Raw genomic sequence first — 24,301 nt, forward strand, 5'->3', positions numbered from 1 at the left:
CTAGCTTTTGGAGATGTACCTTGAAAGAAGTTGCTGTGGGTGATGTCAAAGAGGTTACTGCCTATGTTCTCCTCTAGGATTTTGATGGCTTCCTGCCTCACATTGAGGTCTTTCATCCATTTTGAGATTATCTTTCTGTATGGTGTTAGAGAATGGTCGAGTTTCATTCTTTTGCATGTGGCTGTCCAATTTTCCCAGCACCATCTATTGAAGAGACTGTCTTTTTTCCATTGCATGTTTTTTTCCTGTTTTGTCAAAGATTATTTGACCATAGAGTTGAAGGTCCATATCTGGGTTTTCTATTCTGTTCCATTGGTCTATATGTCTGTTTTTGTGCCAGTACCATGCTGTCTTGGTGATCACAGCTTTGTAATATAGCTTGAAATCAGGCAACGTGATGCCCCCAACTTTGTTTTTCTTTTTCAACATTGCCTTGGTGATTCGGGGTCTTTTCTGATTCCATACAAATTTTAGGATTGTTTGTTCCAGCACTTTGAAAAAAATGTCATTGGAATTTTCATCAGGATGGCACTGAAGGTATAGATTGCTCTAGGTAGCATAGACATTTTAACAATGTTTATTCTTCTGATCCATGAGCATGGAATGTTTTTCCATCTTTTTCTGTCTTCTTCAATTTATTTCATGAGTGTTCTGTAGTTCCTAGAGTATAGATCCTTTACCTCTTTGGTTAGGTTTATTCTGAGGTATCTTATGGTTTTTGGTGCTATTGTAAATGGAATCATTTCTCTAATTTCTCTTTCTACAGTTGTGTTGTTAGTGTATAAGAAAGCAACTGATTTCTGTGCATTGATTTTGTATCCTGCCACATTACTGAATTGCTGTATGAGTTCTAGAAATTTGGGGTGGAGTCTTTTGGCTTTTCCACGTAAAGTATCATGTCATCTGCGAAAAGAGAGAGTTTGACTTCTTCTTTGCCCATTTGAATAATTTTATTTCTTTTTGTTGTCTGATTGCTGTTGCTAGGACTTCTAGTACTATGTTGAATGATAGTGGTGAGAGTGGTCATTCTTGACGTGTTCCTGATCTTAAGGAAAAGGCTCTCAGCTTTTCCCCATTGAGGATGATATTCGCTATGCATTTTTCATAGATGGATTTTATGAACTTGAGGAATATTCCCTCTATCCCTATACTCTGAAGAGTTTTAATCAGGAAAGGATGTTGTATTTTGTCAAATGCTTTTTCTGCATCCATTGAGAGGACCATATAGTTCTTCTCCCTCCTCTTATTAAAGTGCTCTATCACATTGATTGATTTGCAAATGTTGAGCCACACTTGCATCCTGGGGATAAAACCCACTTGGTCGTGGTGGATGATCCTTTTAATGTATTGTTGGATCATATTAGCTAGGATTTTGTTGAGGATTTTGGAATCCATATTCATCAGGGATATCAGTCTGAAATTCTCCTTTATGATGGGGTCTTTGCTGGTTTGAGGATTAAGGTAATGCTGGACTCATAGAATGAGTCTGGAAGCTTTCCTTCTGTTTCTATTTTTGGAAACAGCTTCAGTAGAATAGGTATTATTTCTTCTTTGAATGTTTGGTAGAATTCCACAGGGAATCCATCAGGCCCTGGACTCTTGTTTTTTGGGAGGTTTTTGATCACTGCTTCAATCTCGTTGCTGGTTATTGGCCTATTCAGGTTGTCAATTTCTTCCTGTTTCAGTCTTGGCAGATTATAGGTTTCCAAGAAGGCCTCCATTTCATCCAGATTGCTCAGTTTATTGGCATATAGTTGTTGATAATAATTTCTAACAATTGTTTCTATTTCTTGGTGTTAGTCTAGATCTCTCTCCTTTCATTCATAATTTTTTTTTAGCTTGGTCCTTTCTCTTTTCTTTTGGATAAGTCTGGCCAGTGGTTTATCGATCTTAATAATTCTTTCAAAGAACCAACTTCTAGTTTCTTTGATTTGATCTAATGCGTTTCTGGTTTCTAATTCATTGATCTCTGCTCTAATTTTAATTATTTCTCTTCTAATGTGTGGCTTAGGCATCATTTGTTGCTTTTTCTCTAGTTCCTTAAGGTGTAGAGTTAGTTGGTGAATTCGGGATTTTTCTATTTTTTTTTTTTTTTTTTTTTGAGTGAGGCTTGGATGGCTATGAATTTCCCTCTTAGGACTGCCTTTGCAGAATCCCATAGGTTTTGGACCAATGTGTTTTCGTTCTCATTGACTTCCATGAATTGTTTAAGTTCTTTGATTTCCTGGTTTACCCAAACATTCTTGAGCAGAATGGTCTTTAGCTTCGAAGTGTTTGAATTTCTGCCAAATTTTTTCTTGTGATTGAGTTCCAGTTTTAAAGCATTGTGGTCTGAGACTATGGAGGGAATAATCTCAATCTTTTGGTGTCGGTTGAGACCTGATTTTTGACCCAGTATGTGGTCTATTCTGGAGAAAGTTCCATGTGCACTCGAGAAGAATGTGTATTCTGTTGTTTTAGGGTGGATCGTTCTGTATATATCTGTGAGGTCCATCTGGTCCAGTGTATCATTCAAAACTCTTGTTTCTTTTGATTTTCTGCTTAGATGATCTGTCTATTCCTGAGAGTGGAGTATTGAGGTGTTCTACAATTAACGTATTGTTATCAATATGACTCTTTATTTTGGTTAACAGTTGGCTTATGTAGATGGCTGCTCCCATGTTGGGGGCATAGATATTTACAATTATTAGATCTTCTTGTCGGATAGACCCTTTGAGAATGTTGTAGTGTCCTTCTGTGTCTCTAACTACAGACTTTAGTTTAAAATCTAATTTGTCTGGGGCGCCTGGGTGGCTCAGTCATTAAGCGTCTGCCTTCGGCTCAGGTCATGATCCCAGGGTCCTGGGATCGAGGCCTGCATCGGGCTCCTGGCTCCGCGGGAAGCCTGCTTCTCCTTCTCCCACTCCCCCTCCTTGTGATTCCTCTCTCACTGTGTCTCTTTCAAATAAATAAATAAAATCTTTAAAAAAATAAAAAAATAAAATCTAATTTGTCTGATATAAGAATTGCTACCCCAGCTTTCTTTTGAAGTCTGCTGGCATGGAAGATGGATCTGCATCCTTTCACTATCAGTCTGGATGTATCTTCACGTTCAAAATGAGTCTCTTGTAGACAGCATATGGGTGGGTCCTGTCTCTTTTATCCAGTCTGCAACCCTGTGCCATTTTATGGGAGCATTTAGGCCATTCATGATGAGAGTGATTATTGAAAGATATGAATTAAGTGTCATCATGTTGCCTGTGAAGACATTCTTTTTGTAGATTATCCCTGTAAATTTCTGTTGTATATCACTCTTGGGGTCTTTCTCCTTTTATAGAACCCCCCTTACTATTTCTTGCAGGGCCGGCTTAGTGGTCACATATTCTTTCAGTTTCTGCCTGTTGTGGAAGCTCTGCATCCCTCCATCCATTCTAAATGACAGCCTTGCTGGATAAAGTATTCTTGGCTGCATGTTCTTCTCATTTAGTACCCTGAATATGTCTTGCCAGGCCTTTCTGGCTTGCCAGGTTTCTGTGGATAGGTCTGATGTTATTCTGATGTTCCTCCCTCTGTACCTAAGCAATCTCTTCTCCCTAACTGCCCTTAAGATGGTTTCCTTGGTTCTAAGATTTGAGAGCTTTACTATTACATTCCGGGGTGTTGGCCTGTTTTCCTTGATCTTGGGAGGAGTCCTCTCTGCCTCTAGGATACAAATGTTTGTTTTATTCCCCAAATTAGGGAAGTTCTCGGCTATGTTTTGTTCAAATACATCTTCTAGTCCTCTCTCTCTCTCCACTCCTTTCAGGATTCCAATTATTCTGACATTGGAATGCTTCATGGTGTCACTTATTTCTCTGATTCTATTTTCATGGATTTTGAGGTGTTTTTCCCTGCCCTCCTCTTCTCCCTTTTTATCTATTAAATTGTCTTCCAGGTCGCTTATTCGTTCTTCTGCCTCACTTACCCTAGCTGTTAGATTATCTAGATTAAATTGGATCTCATTGATAGCATTTTTAAGTTCTGCCAATTCAGCTTTCATTTCTGCCCTTAGAGACTCTATGTTGCCATTAATTAATTTCTCCATTCTAGCTATTGTCTTCACAATTGCTAGCCTGAATTCCATCTCCGACATCTTGGCTATATCTGCATCCACTTGTAAATCTGTGGCATAAGTCATAATCTCTGAGTCTTTCCTATTTTGGGGGTTCCTCCTCCTAGTCATTCTGTTGATGGGTGATTGAGGGAATGTATAGAATCCAAATTATTGACCAGAACCCAAGCAAGATGCACCTGTTTTCTAGGGACCTTAGGGTTGCTGGCCTCTTGTTCTCCCAGCCTGTCTTCTGGGGGAGGGGCCTGTTGCACTGTTACTCAGGCAACCCTGTTTGGGCAGAGTTGCCCTGCCCCCTGTGGTGGGGGATAGGCTCAGTGGAAACTGTTTTTTGGGGGCTTTTGTTCTCTGGAGGCTTTCCCTGGCAGCCTTCTGTGTCTCTTCTGAGATTCAGAGCAGAAGAGACCGTTTCCAACTCTCTGCCTCAGAGCAGAGAGATTACAGTCTGTTCTCCATTGAGCTCTCCAGGCTACACTATCTCCTTTTCTGTCTGTGCTGCTATAAACTGCAGTATCCTGGATTGTGCGCCTCTCCACAGTGCTCCCAGTCCTTGCCTCCAGGTCAGGGCACATCTCTGCCATTTGTGCTTCTTAAACTTCCAGCCGTCCCCCGTTCCCATGTGCAGCCCCGCCACTCCAGTTTCTTTCCAGGAGGCTGCCCTAAAGTCCTGTTCCCCACTGCTATCAGTCTGTGAGTCTGTTCCCTGTCCCCAGTGTGGGAGGCTATCACTCACCAGCAGTGTAGGATCTCCATGGCCAGGCTCCCTCCCGCTGCCATTTATCCTCCAATATCTGCCCTTGGAATCATGGTTCCCCACTTTGTACCTCGAAACCAACCTCCCGCGATATTCTGTTTGTAGAGATCCAGATCTTCTTACATCAGGCTGATTTTGTGGATGTTCAGAGTGCTTTGGTAGATATCCAGCTCAGTTCCAGGGATTGGTTGGAATAGGGTCCTCTTCCATCTTTTCCTCGAGCAATAATTAAAAAATAAAAAAAAAATAGGAAGCTAGATCCTATTTCCCCTAGAGCTGAAGTTTTGCAGCACTCTATGATCAGTAGACTTGGTGTGCGTGAGTTGTTTGTAATGTTCTGGGGCAAGGGTCTATTGAACTGATTCTCAGGTGGACTTGCTATAGTAGAAATGTGCCTCCAGGGCCCTGCAGAGTGGGGTTTGGTGTAAGTGGCTCCAGCCTTCACTAGGTGGTGCTCTTTTGCTCTATGATGGCTTTCAGCACTGAGGAGCAGGATGAAAATGGCGGTGCCCAACTTTAGTTCCAGTGCTAAGAGTTTGTGCTCTCTACTCTTCAAGGAGCCCTCAGAGAAGAGCAATCAATCACCCCTCATATGTCCCTGGTTTCTGTTATAACCCTGTGTTCACCCTGCCTTTGTCCAAGCTTTTTTTTTATCTCAGTCATGTGACTGAGTTTCAAAACTCCAAATTTTAGGGACTTCCATGGTGTTGTCCCGTGATCCTCTGGGGGAAGGTCTTGCCATGCGTTTGCAATTTGCCAGCCTATCTTAGAAAAGCAGTTGTTTGACTGCACAACAGTTCAGTTTATGGCAAAACAGAGCAGAAAGCCGGCAACAAGACTTGTTGCTCTCAGCCAGCATCTCCATTCCTATGTCTGGGAACAGCACATTGGCACCACCCATTCTTCTTGTGACCCAGGGGATCCCCAGACCATGCTGTGACTCCTAGGATTCTGCCCTGCTTTGCAACCTCAGCACATTTAAGCCAGGCGTATCTCCCATGGTTGCAGACTTCTAAAAGTTCAAATTTTATGCTCTGCTGTATATAACACTTGGCAGTAGTCTCCATAAGCAGGGCTCCCTCCCCACCATAATACCCACAGTTATATCTCCCCCAGCTCAACTCTTTGCAACTCTTACTTTCCAAAAGGTGGTTGATTTTCTACTGTAGACTTGCCATTTTTTTCTCTCAGACCTCTGATTGATTTTTTGCGTGTTCAGAATGATTTGATAATTATCTAGCTGTATTCAGGAGATGAGACAAGCTTAGGGTCCCCCATCCCCTACTCCTCTACCATCTTAACTCCTTTCTCCAATTCTTCATATTTTCAACAAATTTTTAATCCATAGAGCACTTTCAGATTCTTTATTTCATCATCTCTTTGGTAGGCATTATTTGTTTCTTCTATTTATAGATGTGGAAACTGAGACTCGAAGAGTAAATGATTTGTCTAAAAATAAGGGCAGAGATAGTACTCAAACCTTCAAATTATAGTATTTGTTAGTATTTACTCTGCATTATTATGTGCCAGGGATTTTTTAATTGCTTTGCATGTATTCACTCTTTGAACCCTCATCAACAACTCTATAAATCTGTGTTTCACAGATGAGGAAACTAGGGTAGTGAGTGTAAGGGCTTGCTCTGAGTGAAGGACATTATACCATTCTCTACATTTTCAAGATGAGAAAAGTGAAGCTCAGAGACATTAAGTAGAGAGAGAGGGAGAGATGGCAGTAGAATAGGAGGACCCTAGTCTCATTTCATTAAATGAATACAACTAGATAACAATCAAATCATTGTAAATACCCCAGAAATTGACCTGAAGACTGGTAGAACAAACTCCACAACTAAAGGTAGAGAACAGACCACATTGAAAAAGGCAGGAAATGCAGAGATATGGTTTGGGAGAAAAACAAATCATTGCTGCTACAGTGGGGAGGGAGTTATATTGCAGAAAAGGGCAAGAGATAGACTAGCGCACAGGGGAGGACATGGATGATGATTCACCATAGAAATTGGCTTGGAAAGTGAGAGGGGCTGAATTTGGTCAGTTCTTGCAACCTGCAGGGAATAAAGCCTGGAGTTCTAAAGGTCAGTAGGCTTGGCTTGGGGAGAGCCTGGAGTGCACTGGGGCTGCTCTTGGAGAGAAAGCAGTGCAAACAGCCTGCAGACATAGAGCTTGAAAATAGCAATTTGAAGAGCATCTGGGCCACACAGTGGAGAGGTTTCTGCCCATCTTGGAGTGTGTCCCAGAGTGCCAGTATTTACAGAAAGACCCCTCTAGGAACAAATAAACTGGCCTGCGCCACTTCCCACCCCTACACCTTAGCAATCACAGGGCCACCTGTAGGGAACAACACAGCAGTGACACTCACTACCTAACTTGCTCACACCAAGCCCTACCCCTGCCACCATACACTGGCGGAACTGCCCTTCCCAGTCACACTTGCCTCAGTCTCAGTGCAGGGGCTCTCTCCCCCAGAAGACCAGCCCAAAACCCTGCTTATACTGCATTTCCTGATGGGAGTTTAGCGGAGCCATGGTTCTGGTGGTGATGGCAACAGGTCTCATTTCACAAGCAGACTAGAATACACCTAGTTAAAACTCACCACATTTGGGCCAGGGACCAAACACTGCCCATAACAGGCAAAGGGAGCCTCTGCAGACAACTGGCCTAAAGGATAATGTGGCCAGAACACAATAGCAGAGCACATGCAGCACACATTGGAGTCACTCCTGAAAGCACCAGGCCCTGGGGAACATGGGACACTACACTTCAGGGCATTATAAGATGCTTCTTCATAAGGCCATTACACTCAAGAAGAGAAGACCTAGCTGCCTTTCCTAACACAGAAATTTAGACAAAATGAGAAGACAGAGGAATTTGTCCCAAATGAGAGAACAGGACAAGGCCATGGCCAGAGACCTAAGTAAAATAGAGATAAGTAACATGCCTGATAGAGAATTTAAAGGAATAATCACAAAGATACTGGACTTGAGAAAATAATGGAAGGCATCAGTGAGACCCTTAACACAGAAATAGGGAAAAATGTAGCAGAGATAAAGGGCTAAATAACAAAATGAGAAACATGCTTGATGGAATAAACAGCAGGATGGAAAAAGCAGAGGAACAAATTAATGACCTCTAGACAGAAAAACAGAAAGTAATTAAGCTGAACAAAAGAAAGAAAAAATAATTGTGCAAAACAAGAGTAGACTTAAGGAACTCAGTGACTCCATCAAATGTAATAGCATTCATTATAGGAGTCCCAGAAGGAGAAGAGAGCGAAAAGAGGACAGAAAATTTATTTGAAGACATGATACCTAAAAACTTCCCTTATCTGGGGAAGGAAACAGATATCAGATCCAGGAAGCACAGAGAACCCCCAAGCAAGACCTATTGTAATTAAAATGTCAAAATATGGGGTGCCTCAGTTGCTCAGTCAGTTAAGTGTCCACCTTCAGCTCAGGTCATGATCTTGGGGTCCTGGGATCGAGCCCTGCATCAGGTTCCCTGCTCAGTGAAGAATCTGCTTCTCCCACTCCCTCTTCCTCTCCCCTCCTCTTGTGTTCTGTCTCCCTCTCTTTCAAATAAATAAATAAAATCTTTAAAAAATGTCAAAATATAGTGATAAAGAAAAAAAATTTAAAGTAGCAAGATGAAACTAGACAGTTACATGCAAGGGAAACCCCATAAGGTTATCAGGGGATTTTTCAGGAGAAACTTTCCAACCCAGAATGGAGTAGCATGATACATTCAAAATGCTGAATGGGAAAAATCTGCAGCCAAAAATATTCTATCCAGTAGGGCTATCATTCAGAAGAGGAGAGAGAGTTTCCCAGACAAATAAAAATTAAGGAGTTCATAACCACTAAAGCAGCCATACAAGAAATATTAAAGGGGATCTTTGAGTGAAAGGAAAGTCCAAAAGTAAAAGTTTGAAGGTAGGAAAGAAAATCAGTAAAAATGAATGTTTTTGTAGAATATCAGTCAAGGAACTCAAAAAATAAAAAAAATGTAAAATATGAGACCATATACCTAAAACATGGGGAGGAGAGAAGTAAAGAATGTGTTCAAACTTAAATGACCATCAACTTAATATAGACTGTTTTATGCAGAACGGGTTCTATACAAACCTAATGGTAACCATATATCAAAAAACACTGGTAAATATGGAAAGAATAAAGAGCGGGAAATCCAAATATATCATTAGAGAAAACCAGCAAACCATGAGAGAAAGACAAGGATCAGAGAAAATCTTCAGAAAAAAACACAAATGAAGTACTACAATGGCAACAAACACATATCTATCAATAATTACTGTGAATGTAAATGACTAAATGCTCCAATCTAAAGATATAGGGTATCAGAATAGATTAAAAAAACCGAGACATATCTATATGCTACATACAAGAGACTCATTTTAGAACTAAAGACAACAGCAGACTGAAAGTCAGGAGATAGAGAAACATCTATCATGCAAATGGATGTCAATAGAAAGCCATAGTAGCAATACTTATATCAGAAAAAATAGACTTTACAATAAAGACTGTCACAAGGGACAAAGGAGGGCACTGTGATAATAAAAGGATCAATCCAACAAGAAGATATAACAACTGTAAATATTTATACACCCCACATGGGAGCATCCAAATATATAAAACAGTTAGTAACAAACATAAGGGAACTAATTGATAATATATTGTACAATGATAGTAGGGCCTTTAACACCCCACAGATCATCTAAATGGAAAATCAACAAGGAAACAATGGCTTTGAATGGCACACTGGAACAGATGGATTTAACAGATATATTCAGAACATTCCATCCTAAAACAGCAGAATACACATTCTTTTCAAGTACATGTGGAACACTGTCTAGAACAGATCACATATTAGCCCACAAAACAAGCCTCAACAAATAAAAAAATCGAAGTCATACCATGCATCTTTTCTGATCAAAACTCTGAAACTAGGGGCACCTGTGTGGCTCAGTCGTTAAGTGTCTGCCTTTGGCTCAGGTCATGGTCCCAGGGTCCTGGGATCGAGCCCCACATTGGGCTCCCTGCTCGGCAGGAAGCCTGCTTCTCCCTCTCCCACTCCCCCTGCTTGTGTTCTCTCTCTTTCTGAGTCTCTCTCTGTCAAATAAATAAAATAAAAAATCTTAAAAAAAAACTCTATGAATAGATCAATGGAACAGAATCGAGAGCCCAGAAATGGACCCTCAACTCTATGGTCAACTTATTTTTGACAAAGCAGGAAAGAATGTCCAATGGCAAAAAGACAGTCTCTTCAACAAATGGTGTTGGGAAAATTGGACAGCCACATGCGGAAGAATGAAACTGGACCACTTCCTTACACCACACACAAAAATAGACTCCAAATGGTTGAAAGACCTAAACGTGAGACAGGAGTCCATCCAAATCCTAAAGGAGAACACAGGTAGCAACCTTTTCGACCTTAGCCGCAGCAACTTCTTCCTAGAAACATCGCCAAAGGCACGGGAAGCCAGGGCAAAAATGAACTATTGGGATTTCATCAAGATAAAAAGCTTTTGCACAGCAAAAGAAACAGTCCACAAAACCAAAAGACAACTGACAGAATGGGAGAAAATATTTGCAAATGACATATCAGATAAAGGGCTAGTATCCAAAATCTATAAAGAACTTATCAAACTCAACACCCAAAGGACAAATAATCCAATCAAGAAATGGGCAGAAGACATGAACAGACATTTTTCCAAAGAAGACATCCAAATGGCCAACAGGCACATGAAAAAGTGCTCAACATCGCTCGGCATCAGGGAAATCCAAATCAAAACCTCAATGAGATACCACCTCACACCCGTCAGAATGGCTAAAATTAACAAGTCAGGGAACGACAGATGTTGGCGGGGATGTGGAGAAAGGGGAACCCTCCTACACTGTTGGTGGGAATGCAAGCTGGTGCAACCCCTCTGGAAAACAGTATGGAGGTTCCTCAAACAGTTGAAATTAGAGCTACCGTTCGATCCAGCAATTGCACTACTGGGTATTTACCACAAAGATACAAATGTAGGGACCCGAAGGGGTACGTGTACCCCAATGTTTATAGCAGCAATGTCCACAATAGCCAAACTGTGGAAAGAGCCAAGATGCCCATCGACATATGAATGGATAAAGAAGAAGTGGTATATATACACAATGGAATATTATGCAGCCATCAAAAGGAATGAGATCTTGCCATTTGCAATGACGTGGATGGAACTGGAGGGTGTTATGCTGAGTGAAATAAGTCAATCAGAGAAAGACATGTATCACATGACCTCACTGATATGAGGAATTCTTAATCTCAGGAAACAAACTGAGTGTTACTGGAATGGTTGGGGGTGGGAGGGATGGGGTGGTTGGGTGATAGACATTGGGGAGGGTATGTGCTACGGTGAGCGCTGTGAATTGTGCAAGAGTGTATGTCAGAGGGGGAGACGAACCATGAGAGATGATGGACTCTGAAAAACAAACTGAGGGTTCTAGAGGGGAGGGGGGTAGGGGGATGGGTTAGCCTGGTGATGGGTATTGAGGAGGGCACGTTCTGCATGGAGCACTGGGTGTTATGAACAAACAATGAATCATGGAACACTGCATCAAAAACTAATGATGTAATATATGGTGATTAACATAACAATAAAAAAATTAAAAAAAAAAACTCTATGAAACTAGAAGTCAACCACAAGAAAAAATCTGGAAAGACCACAAATACATGGAGGTTAAATACAATGCTACTAAACAAAGAATTGGATCAACCAGGAAACAAAATAAGAAATAAAAAAGTACATGGAAACAAATGAAAATGAAAACCAAATGGTCTAAAACACTTTGCATGCAGCAAAAGTGGTTCTAAAAGGGAAGTTTATAGCAATATAGCCTTACCTCAAGAAGCAAGAAAAGTCTGAAATATACAACTTAACCTTACATCCAAAGGAACTAGAAAAAGAACAACAAACATAACTCCAAAACAGCAGGAGGAAGGAAATAATAAGTATAGAGCAGAAATAAATGATATAGAAATTTAAGAAAATAGAAGAGATCAATGAAACCTGGAGCTGGTTCTTTTAAAAAATCAATAAAATTGATAAACCCCTAGCCAGACTTATCAAGAAAAAAAGAGAATGGACTCAAAATCTCAAATGATAGAGGAGAAATAACAACCAACACCATAGTAATACAAACGATTATAAGAGAATATTATGAAAAATTATATGCCAACAAATTGGACAACCTAGAAGAAATGAATAAATTCTTAGAAACATATAAGCCACCAAAACTGAAACAGGAAGAAATAAAAAATTTGAACATACCTATTACCCACAAGGAAATTGGATCAGTGATCAAAAATCTCCCAACAAACACAAGTCCAGAACCAGAATGCTTCAAAGGCAAATTCTATCAAACATTTATAAGAAGAGTTAATACCTATTCTCAAACTATTCTAAAAAATAGAAAAGGAAGGAAAACCTCCAAATTCATTCTATGAGGCCAACATTACCCTGAAAACGAAACCAGATAAAGACACCACTACAAAAGAGAATTACAGGCCAATATCCCTAATGAACATAGATATAAAAATCCTCAACGAGTGTATACACACACACACACACACACACACACACACACACACACAATGGGGTATCATTCAGGCATAAGAAATAATGGAATCTTGTCATTTGCAACAACATGGATGGAGCTAGAGAGTATAACGCTAAGTGTAATAAGTCAGAGAAATATAAATACCATATGATTTCACTCATATGTGAAATTTATGAAACAAAATAAATGAGCAAAGGAAGAAGAGAGACAAACCAAAAAGCAGACTCTTAACTATGGAGAGGAGAGGTTGATGGGGGGATGGGTTTAAATAGGTGATGGGGATTAAGGAGTGGGTTTGTCAGGATGAGTTCCTGTTGATTTATGGAATCGTTGACTCACTATATTGTACACCTGAAACTAATATAACACTGTATGTTAACTAACTAGAATTAACATAAAAACTTTTTAAAAAGACATTAAGTATCTTGTTCCAGGTCACACAACCAGCAATTGGAAGAACTAAGGTTGAGCCTCAGCAGGCTGGCTAATGCCTGAGTTCTCAGCTATCAAGCTATATTGCTTCTAAGTCTAGGGCTGTTCCTGGACTGTTTAACTGAAGCAGAAAGTAAGGGGAAGAGAGAGAGAGAGAGAGAGAGAGAGAGAGAGAGAGAGAGAGAGAGAGAGAGAAAGGGAGACTATGAGTAAAACTCTATGCTTAATTTGATGATGAGCTCTTGGTGTCATGACTGTCCAGTAGTTTACTGTTTAAATGAAGCCCATATATAAATAATTTGGACATGGGGGGGCAGAGGAGGTAGCTGGTTGAATGAATCATGAGTTCCCAAAATGGAACTAATCTAGGAGATTAAGCTCCAAAACTAAATACTGGGCCTGATACTGAGGGAAGCATTCACTGCCCATACTAGTCTTAAATTGGTGCATGACTGGGTTTGGCGGCCCCAGAAAGATCTGGGCCTGATAGGAAAGAATTGTACTTCCTCTGAAGGGGCTTTTAGACCTTTGCTTCTCTTTTCCAACCAGTCCTTTCTACCCTAAGTACAGGCAGATTGGTCCACTGGCTTACTTGAAATAGAATTAAATAAGTTCCCTTGGCCCCTCTCCCCCTACAAAACCGGCCTGAAATAAATCCATGTAAAGGAACAAGAGGAAACTGCTGTTCCTAGGTATTTATTCAAATATGTATTCAGTCTTTGACCACGTGAGGTTGGTGTAGGCAGTGATTCTTGAGGGAAGGGCTTCTGGGTGGTGGTTTAGAGTGGAGTCTGTGCCAACTGGGAACAGAAAACCAAAGAAGTCTGAAATTCTAAGCCTGTAACTGGAAATTTTGTATTCACAGGTTGCAGTAGAGAATACTTTCCATGACACATTTCCTCTACATCCAACATTGTGAGTCAGCAGAGCTATGCCTTTATTCACTCATTCATTTATTCATTCATTTAGTTATTCAGTCATTAAAAAAAATATTTGTTGAATGCCAAGTACTGCTCTATGTGCTAGAGATAAAGCAATGAACAAAACAGTCTCTGCCCTCATGAAGCTTACAGTTTATAAAGGGAGATTTGTTATTTGTTTAAATCAATAAACAAATAAACAAATAGTAATATAACTTTTCATATAGTGATAGGGCTAGAAAGAAAATCATGATAATAAGATAGTGATGCAGTGGTACAGTTTCAAAGAGGGTGGTCAGGGAAGGATTCCTTTTGAAAAGATGAAAGAGCTAAACTTACAGAGAGCTAGGAGAAAAGTCTTCATACATAGTCAAATTCTTAACCCTATATCTGATCCTCCCCTAAAACTCCACCCATCACAACCAAACAAAATTCTATGTATCCTTATTCTTTAACTTAAGCAAATCACTCATCACCCTTTCTTCAGGTTACCCTACTTAGGACCAATTTTATGCCTTCCACCTTTGGTAAGGCAGTTGAAATTTTAAAACAATGTTTTATGTTAAGTTACAACTGAAAACAAGTCAAAACTTTTTGAGCTTTAAGGAAGTTAAGAGACTTGTTTGAGGTCAAACAGCTACCAAGAAGCAGAGGCTTGACTTACATCTGAAAGTTTTGACTTCTTTCCACTGCATTTTTCACTTTGCCATAAGCTTCTCAAGGCATGGTGGGGGCACAGCAGCACGCATGAGCGTCAGACATTTTAGGTGAATGTGAGCTCACAGGTAGCTCTTCCTAGGGACTAGTGTTTAGAATAAGAGAGATGATATTCCCATTCCCCATTGTCACTCCCACCTGGATATGTGTTCTGAGGTATGTTGGACAAACTGATGAGCAACCAGCCTGGGGAGGGTTGCAAACCATGCCACAAGGAAGAGCTTAAAGAAATGGTCATGTTTATCTTGGAGAACATGTGGTGTTTCTGTGTGTGTGTGTGTGCACGTGCATGTTGTGTGTGTGTGTGTGTGTGTGTGTGCACTTGTGTATATGGGGGGGGCTGTTCAGGAAGAATCAGAGTTTGAACCCATGATAGATATCTTGAAACATTTTAAGAGGACTATTGTTTAGTACTTGGCTTTTTTTGTATGGCCCAGAGCATAGTGTTCTAACAAATGGTTGAAAGCACTGAATAATGAATTTCAGCTCAAAACAAATAATGGCTTTGAAAGCTTCAGAGTGAGCTTCCTGTTACTGAAAATATTCCAGCAGCTGCTGGACAGAGCTCATCAGAGATAGTAAGCTTTGGGGTATGGGTTGATGTACACATTCTGAACCTTAGTTTCTTACTCTTTAAAGTAGTGATAACAATTCCATTTTTCAGGCTTCTGGGGAGGATTAAATAGAATGATATGTTGAAAGGCCGAGCACCATGTGACCCAAAGTAGGTGATTCCTCCTTCTCCTCCTTCCATTTCCCCTACCTCATCACATAGTGTAGAGAGGATTCCTATGTAGGTAGGTTGGGAGGAAGTGACCTTTTATTCTCATTTTGAGTATAAAATTTTATGATTCATTCTATAGTCATCAACAACTTTATTCATTATCTGATTATGCTTAGGACACTTTACTGAATGATATGGAAATTATGTGTGTGACTATGTCTCCTACTAGATTGTAAGCTTCCTGAGAGTATCTCTGTATCCCTTCGCTGTCAGAATAAGTGCTTATTGGGGCACCTGGCTGGCTCAGTCAGTAGAGCATGCAACTCTTGATCTCAGGGTCATGCATTTGAGCCCCACATTGGGGTAGAGTTTATTTAATAAAAACAAATTAATAATAATAATAATAAAAAGAATAAGTGCTTATTTTATTTAACTGATTTTGGAGGAACAATGATCTCTGTGCTGAATAATTGAACTAACCAGGGGTCTCTGTCCTCAGGGAGCTGATTCTCTTAAATAGGGTGGACATGCACAAATGTGCAAGAGCATGTAGTCATATCAGTAGCCAAGACAATGAACATACAGGATTTAATATCTTCAGATTGTCTCTGGCAAGCATTGGGGATTATCAGGTGGCTGGGGTGGGGCTGAATGGTAAAAAGTGAGTAGCAGAGGGGTCAGGATAAAATATGGAACTTTCCTTGGTTATACTTCCTGGAAGAAGTGTGACTTTGGGAGCTATTTGAACCATGAGAGGCAAAAGACAACTAGGCACTGGCTTTTCCCTGAGAGAAGGCAAAGATTTAAGACTTAGGCATCTTGTACCTGGGAGGGAGGCCACTGGGAGTCAGATCAGAACATTGAAATGGTTTATTCCTGTGACCCAAGAGACATCTTGTCAGATGCTATTAGAAGATAGGACATGTGTTATTCAGTGGCATTTATATAGCACAGTGTCTAAGAACATAGGCTCTAGAGTCAGACTGTTTGGATTGTCATCTTGGCTCCACCACTAACTAGCCATGTGACTTTGGGCAAGTTATTTAACCACTGTGCCTCACTCCTCTCATCTGTAAAATAAGGACAATAATAGTATCTACCTCATAGGGTGGTTGTGAGGATTAAGAGTTAATATATGTTGCAAGTCCTAGCCACGCAGAGACGCTAATCATGCATCATGCGAGTTCCAATCATAGAGTAAGTGCTTTATAAGTGTTTATTATTATCTAATGAATGGTCTTTAGATCCTGAGAAATATACTCGGTGTTTATAGTAATTTCAGTGTGAGTTTGGGAGCATTTATATTCCAGACCATCTCATGGAGTGATTAGCTCCTCAGCAGTGGCTGTCGTAGAAGTGGTGATAACATCTGGCTCAAAGAGATGGAAGAACTTTCTGCCAACTATGATTATGCCAGAGATGAATGGACTGTCTTGGGAGAGAAGAACCTCTTCATTGCTGTGGGTGTTAGAATTGAGACTAGATAACTATTTAGTGGGGATGTTGCAGGAGGGATTGAAAGATGGAAGTGGGGTTTTGCTATACCCCAAATTCTCTGATTTCTTGATACTTGTCAGCAGAAGTGTTGGCTATGGGTTGGGGATACTGCTGCTTGAAATATGGGGGACTTGTTTATTTTTTTTTTTATTGTAAGCACAGTTGGGTGGGCACTTCACTCAGAATGCTAACTGCACAGGGATAGAGCTGGGATCAGATGTCATGTTCCAGGGTCAAAAATCTCTCAAAATACTTTTGAGACTCAAGAGACAAGGGTTTTCGTTTCTGCTTTGCCTGCAATTAGCTGTGTAATCTTGGGCATGTTGCTTCCATTCTCTGGGCCTCAGTTTTCTAACCTAGAATATAAGTTTTAGACTAGATTTTCTCTGTGGTCTCATCATGTCTTACCTTCTGTGTTGGAAGATATAACTCTCTGAGTGGAAACAAGTGGATGAAGAAGACATTCATGCATTCAGCAAATGTTTATTAGGCATCTGCTAAGTGTTAGGCACTGTTCTGGGCTTGGGGGAGAAAGCAGTGAATAAGACGGGCATGGTTTCTGCCCTTTTAGCTCCACAGTCCAGTGCAGGAAACAAACAAAACATTATAACATAGTTTAAAAAGTATTCTAAGAGGGGCAAACAGAGTCCTGTGGGAGAAGAATATTATCCAGAATAATTTTGAAGCGAGAACATCAGAGAAAGCCTTCTGGAGGAGGTGGCACTTGAGTTGAGTTTTGAGATGGGGGCTCAGGAAGGATAGCAGTTAGTTGCATAATTCTTGAGGCAAGAGAACCTGATGGTTATGAGAACTATGGTAGGCTCTGTTTAGCTGGAGAGTGGAGAATGAGAGGGCATTGGTGAAATCTGAGGTTAGAAAGACCAAAGGACGCCAGATTGGCAAGGCATTACATGGCATTTGCCGTAAAGACAATGGGGAGCGGGCGCCTGCGTGGCTCAGTTGGTTAAGCAACTGCCTTCGGCTCAGGTCATGATCCCGGAGTCCCGGGATCGAGTCCCGCATCGGGCTCCCCCTTCTCTGTGGGGATCCTGCTTCTCCCTCTGCCTCTGCCTGCCACTCCCCCTGCCTGTGCTCACTCTGTCTCTCTCTCTCTATGTCAAATAAATAAATAAAATATTTAAAAAAAAGACAGTGGGGAGCTATGGAAGGACTTTAAGCAGTGGAGTTATATAAGTCAGGCTTCAGCAGCAGAAATTAAATCACTCTAGTTATTTTCAGTAGAAAGGGTCCTAATACAGAAAATTAGGTGCTTCCAAAATTGGGGTAAGGGCTAGAGGTGCAACATTTAGGCTGGGCTTCCAGGAATAACTCCCAGAATACCAGGGGAGCTGTTTTCTATGCCACAAACAGGAAGGTGAGGAGGCATCAGGGGCTTTGGAAACATACCACCTTATCTGAAGTCTAGGAATCAAGAATCTGCCACTGCCTTAACTATTGACTAGAGTATCATCATGCTTTCTAGACCTTCACTGGCAAATAATAATAATATAAAATGAAATGAAATAAAATAAAATCATCCCATTCTCTGGTTCCTCAAATACACAAAGCCAGTGACCAGACAGTGGGGTCTATGGAAAAGTAACATGGCTGCAGGAAACCCTAAAATCCCTATCGCTATGCTTGCCAACAAAAGCAGCAGAAATATGGCTTCTGCGTCATTACCTCCTTCCAAATATTGTGCGTATGCATATGATTACCAGAAATAAATCACATCCAGAACACTGGTTGCAAAGGAGCCTGAGAAAAGACAGGCTGTTGTAGGTTTTTGGTTTTGAGCTTTTCAGCAATATAGGAGGGCCGGCTAGAAGGAGGGTGGCATGGATCCTGAGCAACCAGACTATAATATCTACCATAGGATTGATAGGAGCAGAAATGCTTTTGAGACACATAATTTAGGCAGGAGAGTAGAGGCTGAACTGGGTACAGAGAGCAGCACAAGAGACCAAGTAATGGATGATAATGGAATCAAAGATGATGAGGAACTGATTAAAAATACCAGTAGCAGGGAGACAGAGGAAGGACACATGAGAGAGAAATTAAGGAGGAAGAGAATTACCAGGACTTAGAGGACTGGTTGGCTGGAAGCAAGATGAATGAGAAACAAGACTTACGGATATCTCCTAGGATTTTTGTAAGGAGACATTCCTACAAGACAGGGAACTCAGGGGAAAAAGGAAGGTGGCAGGGATGGGAAAAGATTATTTCAATTTTGGACTAAGTTTGAGGTTCTTATGACATATTCAGGAAGAGATATCCATAAGGCAGTTGGAGATTCATCTCTGGAATTCAAGAGAATATTAGCAGAGAATTGTAAGCTGTATGCAGGAAAGGATTTTGTTCCCCTAGTATTCAGTAACTTTGTTGAAAGGAGGTGCATCAGTGTGTAATGTAGCTGGTAGTTCAAGCTTTGGGAATGGGTGGGTCCACCATTCAGTGTAAGTGTGGAATGAAGATAACGGGACTGAGATTAGAAGAACCCTGAGAAATCATGGCCTTAAATGATTGAATGAAGAAGAACCCAGACAGGAAGTAAAGACTGTATAACCAGACAAGTCATGTGGATGATGTCGCCAAGGCAAAGGGAGCATTTCAGAAAGGAGAAAGGCATCAATGGAATCAAGAGCAAGAGAAGTCAGGGAAGATAAAGATGGAAAATTGGTCATGCCATTTAGTAACAAGTTGATCATTTGTTTATATTCACAAGTGGTTCTAGTTCCCTATGAAATGATGGGAGTGAAAGCCAGGCTGCAGTGGAGTGAAGGGTCAATAGACAAGGAAGTGGAGATAGGATATAATTGCTCTTTCAAAGGCAAGGAGAACAAGAAACAATAGGTGTTGGCAAGGATGTGGAGAAAGAGGAACCCTCTTGCACTGTTGCTAGGAATGCAAACTGGTGCATCCACTATGGAAAACAGTATGGAGAGTCCTCAAAAAGTTAAAAATAGAACTACCCTATGATCCAGCAATTGCATTACTAAGTATTTACCCAAAGAATATGAAAATACTAATTCAAAGGGATACATGCACCCCAATGTTTATAGCAGCATTATCTACAATAACCAAATAATGGAAATAGCCCAAGTGGCCACTGATGAATGGCTAAAGAAGATGTGGTATATATACATAATGGAATATTACTCAGCCATAATAAAGAAGGAAATATTGTCATTTGCAATGACATGGATGGAGTTAGAGACTCTTATGTTAAGCAAAATGAGTCAGTCAGAGAAAGACAAATACCATATAATTTCACTCATAAGCAGAACTTAAGAAACAAAATAAATGAGCAAAGGGAAAAAGAGAGAGAGAGGCAAACCAAGAAACAGACCCTTAACTATGGAGAATAAACTGAGGGTCACCAGAGGGGAGGTGGATGGGAGGATGGGTTAAATAGGTGATAGGGACTAAGGAGTGCCCTTGTTGTGATGAGCAATGGGTGATGTGTGGAAGTGTTCAATCACTATATTATACACTTGAAACTACTATTACACTATATGTTAAATAACTGGAATTCAAATAAAAACTTAAAAAAAAAGCAAGGAGAAAGATTCTAGTTGCTTACATTATGATACTGTCGTGATCACTAGTATCTGTCTCATCATAATCTAGCAGAGTGGCTTTTAAACTATTTTGGAATTATTTGTTATAAGAAATAAATTTTACAGGGTGCCTGGGTGGCTCAGTTGGTTAAGGATCTGACTGGCTCAGGTCATGATCTCAGGGTCCTGGGATTGTTAAAACACAGATTACTGACCTTCCCCCAACTTGTGCTCTCTCTCTCTTTCTCTCTCTCTCAAATAAATAAAATCTTAAAAAAAAGAAACATTTTACATCACAATCTAGCACATTTACATTTATATATAAGTGAAACAAAAGCTTCATTAATCCATAATTATATGGACATTTCATATAAATGGAATCATACAAAAGCCTTTTTTGTCTGTTTTTTTCACTTAGCATAATATTTTCCAAGTTCATCTATATTGTCACAGTAATAGTAGTCTATTCCTTTTTATGGCTGAATAATATTCCATTGTATGGATATACCACATTTTGTTTATCCATTCATCAGCTGATGGACATTTGAGTTTTTTCCATCTTTTGGCTATTGTGAGTAATGTTATTATGAACGTTCATATACAAGATTTTGTGTGGGCATTTTTTCCCCACTTCTCTTAGGTATATGCATAGAATTGGAATTGTTGGGTCAAATAGTAACCCTATGTTTAATTTTTTGAGGAACTACCAGACTGTTTTCCAAAGTAGCTTCAACCATTTTGACCAGCAATGTTATGAAGGTTCAGATTTCTCCACATCTAGCTTTTCTATTATAACCATTCTTGGGGTATCTTATTATAAGTAATGCTGTAGTAAATATCCTGCATTTGCATTTCCTGCATTCGATTTGCATTCTCCTGATGGCTAATATGTTGAACATCTTTCCATGTGCTTATTGACTATTTCTTTGGAAAAAATGTTTTTCAGAACCTTTGCCAGTTTTTTAATTGAGTTATTCTTTTTATAATTGACTTGTAAGAGCTCTTTATATATTCTAGGTACAAGTTTCTTATTAGATATATAACTTCCAAATGTTTTTTTCCATTCTGTGAGCTGTCTTTTCATACTCTTGACAGTATCCTTTGAAGCACAAAAGTTTTTAATCTTGATGAAGTCCAATTTATCTGTTTTGTTGTTGTTGCTTATATTTTTCATGTCATATCTAAGAAACCATTGCCAAATTCAAGGTCACAAAAATTACCCCTATTGCCCCCATTTTGTTAAACTTTGCCATAATATCATTATAACATCTAAGCAAGTAATAGTGACTCTTATTATCAAGTGTCCAGCCTGTTCAAATTTCCTGTTGTTTCATAAATATCGCAAATGTGTGTGTGTGCAGAAGCACATGCATGCGCGCACACGCACATGTGCGCACACACACACACATGCGTTCCACCTAAGTTAAACCTTTTCCTTCCTATTTATTTGTTAAAAATCCAGGTTGTTGGTCCTGTAGTTGTTTTGTTTTTGTTTTTTAGTCTTTACTTCCATATTGCAGTTTAATATGTTTTTCTGTCCTTTATGTATTCTATAAATTGATAATTGATCTAGAAGCTTGATCTGATTCAGGGTTTTATGTTGTTTGTTTTGGCATGAGTCATTCATAGGTGGTGTTATAAGCCCAAACCTTTGAAGTGGGGACTTCTTTGGGTTTTATTCTATCTTGTAGGGCTAGGGGCCATTTTGTTTATGACCTGCATTCATTCAGAATTTCCAGTCATTTAGTTAAGATGACTGTTCTAGCCTCAACGATTTCTAGAGAATAAATAGCAATTATCATTCCTCTTAGAGTCTATAGTATTATAGGAGTTCCAGAACTTAATTTGTTCTACTCCTGGCTAATCTAGTTTCCACCCCCTCTACCAATATCTATCTGTTCACTTTTACAGTCCTAGGATGTAAGAGGAAGAAGGGCCCTTAGAGATCTGTATAAAGGAGTGCTGGGTTTTTGAAGGCCCAGGAGCCTGCTGAAATTGCATGTATTTTTTCTGAGGTGAAGGTTCAGCGGTTTCACCGAATTTTCAGGTAGGTCTAAGTCCTCATGTGACAGAAGGGAGATGGAGGCCAGGAGAGGGGGAAAGGAGTTGCCCAAAAGTCATAAAGCAATCTTAAAGTAGGGCTAGGAGTAAATTTGAAACCTTCCCGTCCAGGGCTTTTTCCCTAGTTCCAGACACAGAATCAGGAACACAGAGCAGGACAGTGATTACAAGCATATTGCAAGTTTTGTAGAGGCTTTTTCAACTGCAAAGTTGGCTTCTCTTCATAGTACCCAGCTTGCTGGAAGAGTGCAGTCATAGTCTAAAGAAACCATAAACAGGAAAGAAAATTAACCTGCAAGTGCAGGGATATCAGAGAAGGCCAAATAGAATTGGATTTTGGATAATTTGTAGTGTGTCCTTGTGGTTCTGTCAACAGCACTGTTTTTTTGAATGCGTAGAGCTACTTATGAGTTGCCTGTAAATACTTAGGCAGTGGCCAAAGAAACCTTTGCTTTCTCCTTGGCCCAGACTCCAAAATAAGTGGATGCCAAGGCATGCCACCTCCCCACCTACCTATCCCTTTTTTTCCGTTGCTTTTCCCTCTTCTTCAACCTTTTTCCCCTTATTTTCCTTCACCCTTCTCTTTCTTCACCTTATCCCCTATCTCTTCTCCCTCCTTCCCATCTTTCCTTCTCTCTCCCCCCTTCTATTAGTCTTCCCTTTATTCCTCCTTCCCTCCCTCCCGGCCACGCCCTCTCCTTTCCTCCCACTTCTGTGTGCACCCTCCCCCTTCCTCGCCCTACATCCCCCTCAACCCATCCCCAACAAACTCCCCACCCCCACGCCAGAGCCGGCGGCCATTGGCTCGCGCTAGGGGCGGGGGGGGGAAAGGGAAGGCTTGGGCCCTCCGATTGGTTGCAGGGGCTAGCACGCCAGCTGAAGTCCCGCCCCACCCAGCGAGTAAACGCGCGGCTGCAGCATTTGCTATTGGCGGAGGGTACTGTCAGCAGCTCCCGCAGCTCCTCACGCAGGCGCCCACAGCCGCTAGGTGAATAAAAACACCGCCTACGGGCTGGGGGGTGGGGAGAGGAGAGGGAGAGAGCCAGCAAGGCAGGATTTAAATGAGAGGCTGGAAGCCTGGAGCACCGCGGAGAGAGCAAGCAAGCAGGCTAGAAAAAACGAGGAAACTAGGAAAGCGAGCGACCTAGAGGGAGTAGGGGAGACCGCGACTGACCTGTAGCCAGGCAGGTGGACAGACGCACGCCCGGACAGACAACCGAGCAGGCGCAGGAGAACCTCGCACTGGTTCCTCCCGCCTTTCCCTTTGAAAGCCAGGATTTTGCCTTTTGCTTGGCGCCCGAGAGAGAATGCTGGATTCTGCCGACTTCAGCGCGAGCTAAGATTTCTCAGCTAGGGAAGAAAGATCAGCTTAATCCTGAGAAGGGGGAAATCAATCTCCCCTGTCCCCATCCCCTCCCCCCATACCAAACTCGGGCGCCAAACCCAGCCCTTCCCCAACCATCCGACTTCCTCCTCTCCTTTCTAGCATGGTGGCTGTATGGACAGTCTGACAGAACAGAGACTGACATCTCCCAATCTGCCGGCCCCCCACTTGGAACACTACAGTGTTCTGCATTGCACCATGACCCTGGATGTGCAAACTGTAGTTGTTTTTGCCGTGATTGTAGTCCTCCTGCTTGTCAATGTCATACTCATGTTTTTCCTGGGAACGCGCTGAATGGAGTCCAGCTTCCTGAGCTGTTGCGAACTCTCGCTTTGATTTCATCCCGAGAACCACCGAGAATAAAAAAGAGACAGACAGAGACAGGGAAAGAAAGGGAGAGAAAGAGCAAGCGAAATATCTTAGGGGGGAAAACGTTTTGAGCTTCAACATGGCCTCGCTGTGATATGTATGACGTTGGTATATTATCTCTCCCTAAATCTTTTGTCATGTCTTGTCTTTTAAATATGCCTGTGAATG

At 40.9% G+C, this 24,301-nt stretch overlaps 1 protein-coding gene across 9 annotated transcripts in view; it reads left to right on the top strand.

The window, feature by feature from the left end:
* ARHGEF9 (Cdc42 guanine nucleotide exchange factor 9) overlaps positions 1–24,301 on the top strand; it is a 234,645-nt gene that overhangs the window by 26,486 nt on the left and 183,858 nt on the right. Inside the window, exon 1 of one of the 9 annotated variants that reach the window (XM_027609067.2) lies at positions 23,280–23,368. The exons of 5 other annotated variants lie outside the window; for them this stretch is intronic. Coding sequence is in view for 2 of the 4 variants with exons in the window: in XM_027609064.2 (XP_027464865.1) it covers positions 24,233–24,241 (9 nt within the window). In the remaining 2 variants the exon portion in view is untranslated. Of the gene's footprint in view, positions 1–23,279; positions 23,369–23,408; positions 24,242–24,301 lie in introns of those variants that run through there. 3 more of the 9 variants (XM_027609064.2, XM_027609065.2, XM_027609066.2) reach the window with 3 other exon arrangements.

The sequence above is a fragment of the Zalophus californianus genome, chromosome X (assembly GCF_009762305.2).
Source record: "Zalophus californianus isolate mZalCal1 chromosome X, mZalCal1.pri.v2, whole genome shotgun sequence".
NCBI classification, from domain to species: domain Eukaryota; kingdom Metazoa; phylum Chordata; class Mammalia; order Carnivora; family Otariidae; genus Zalophus; species Zalophus californianus.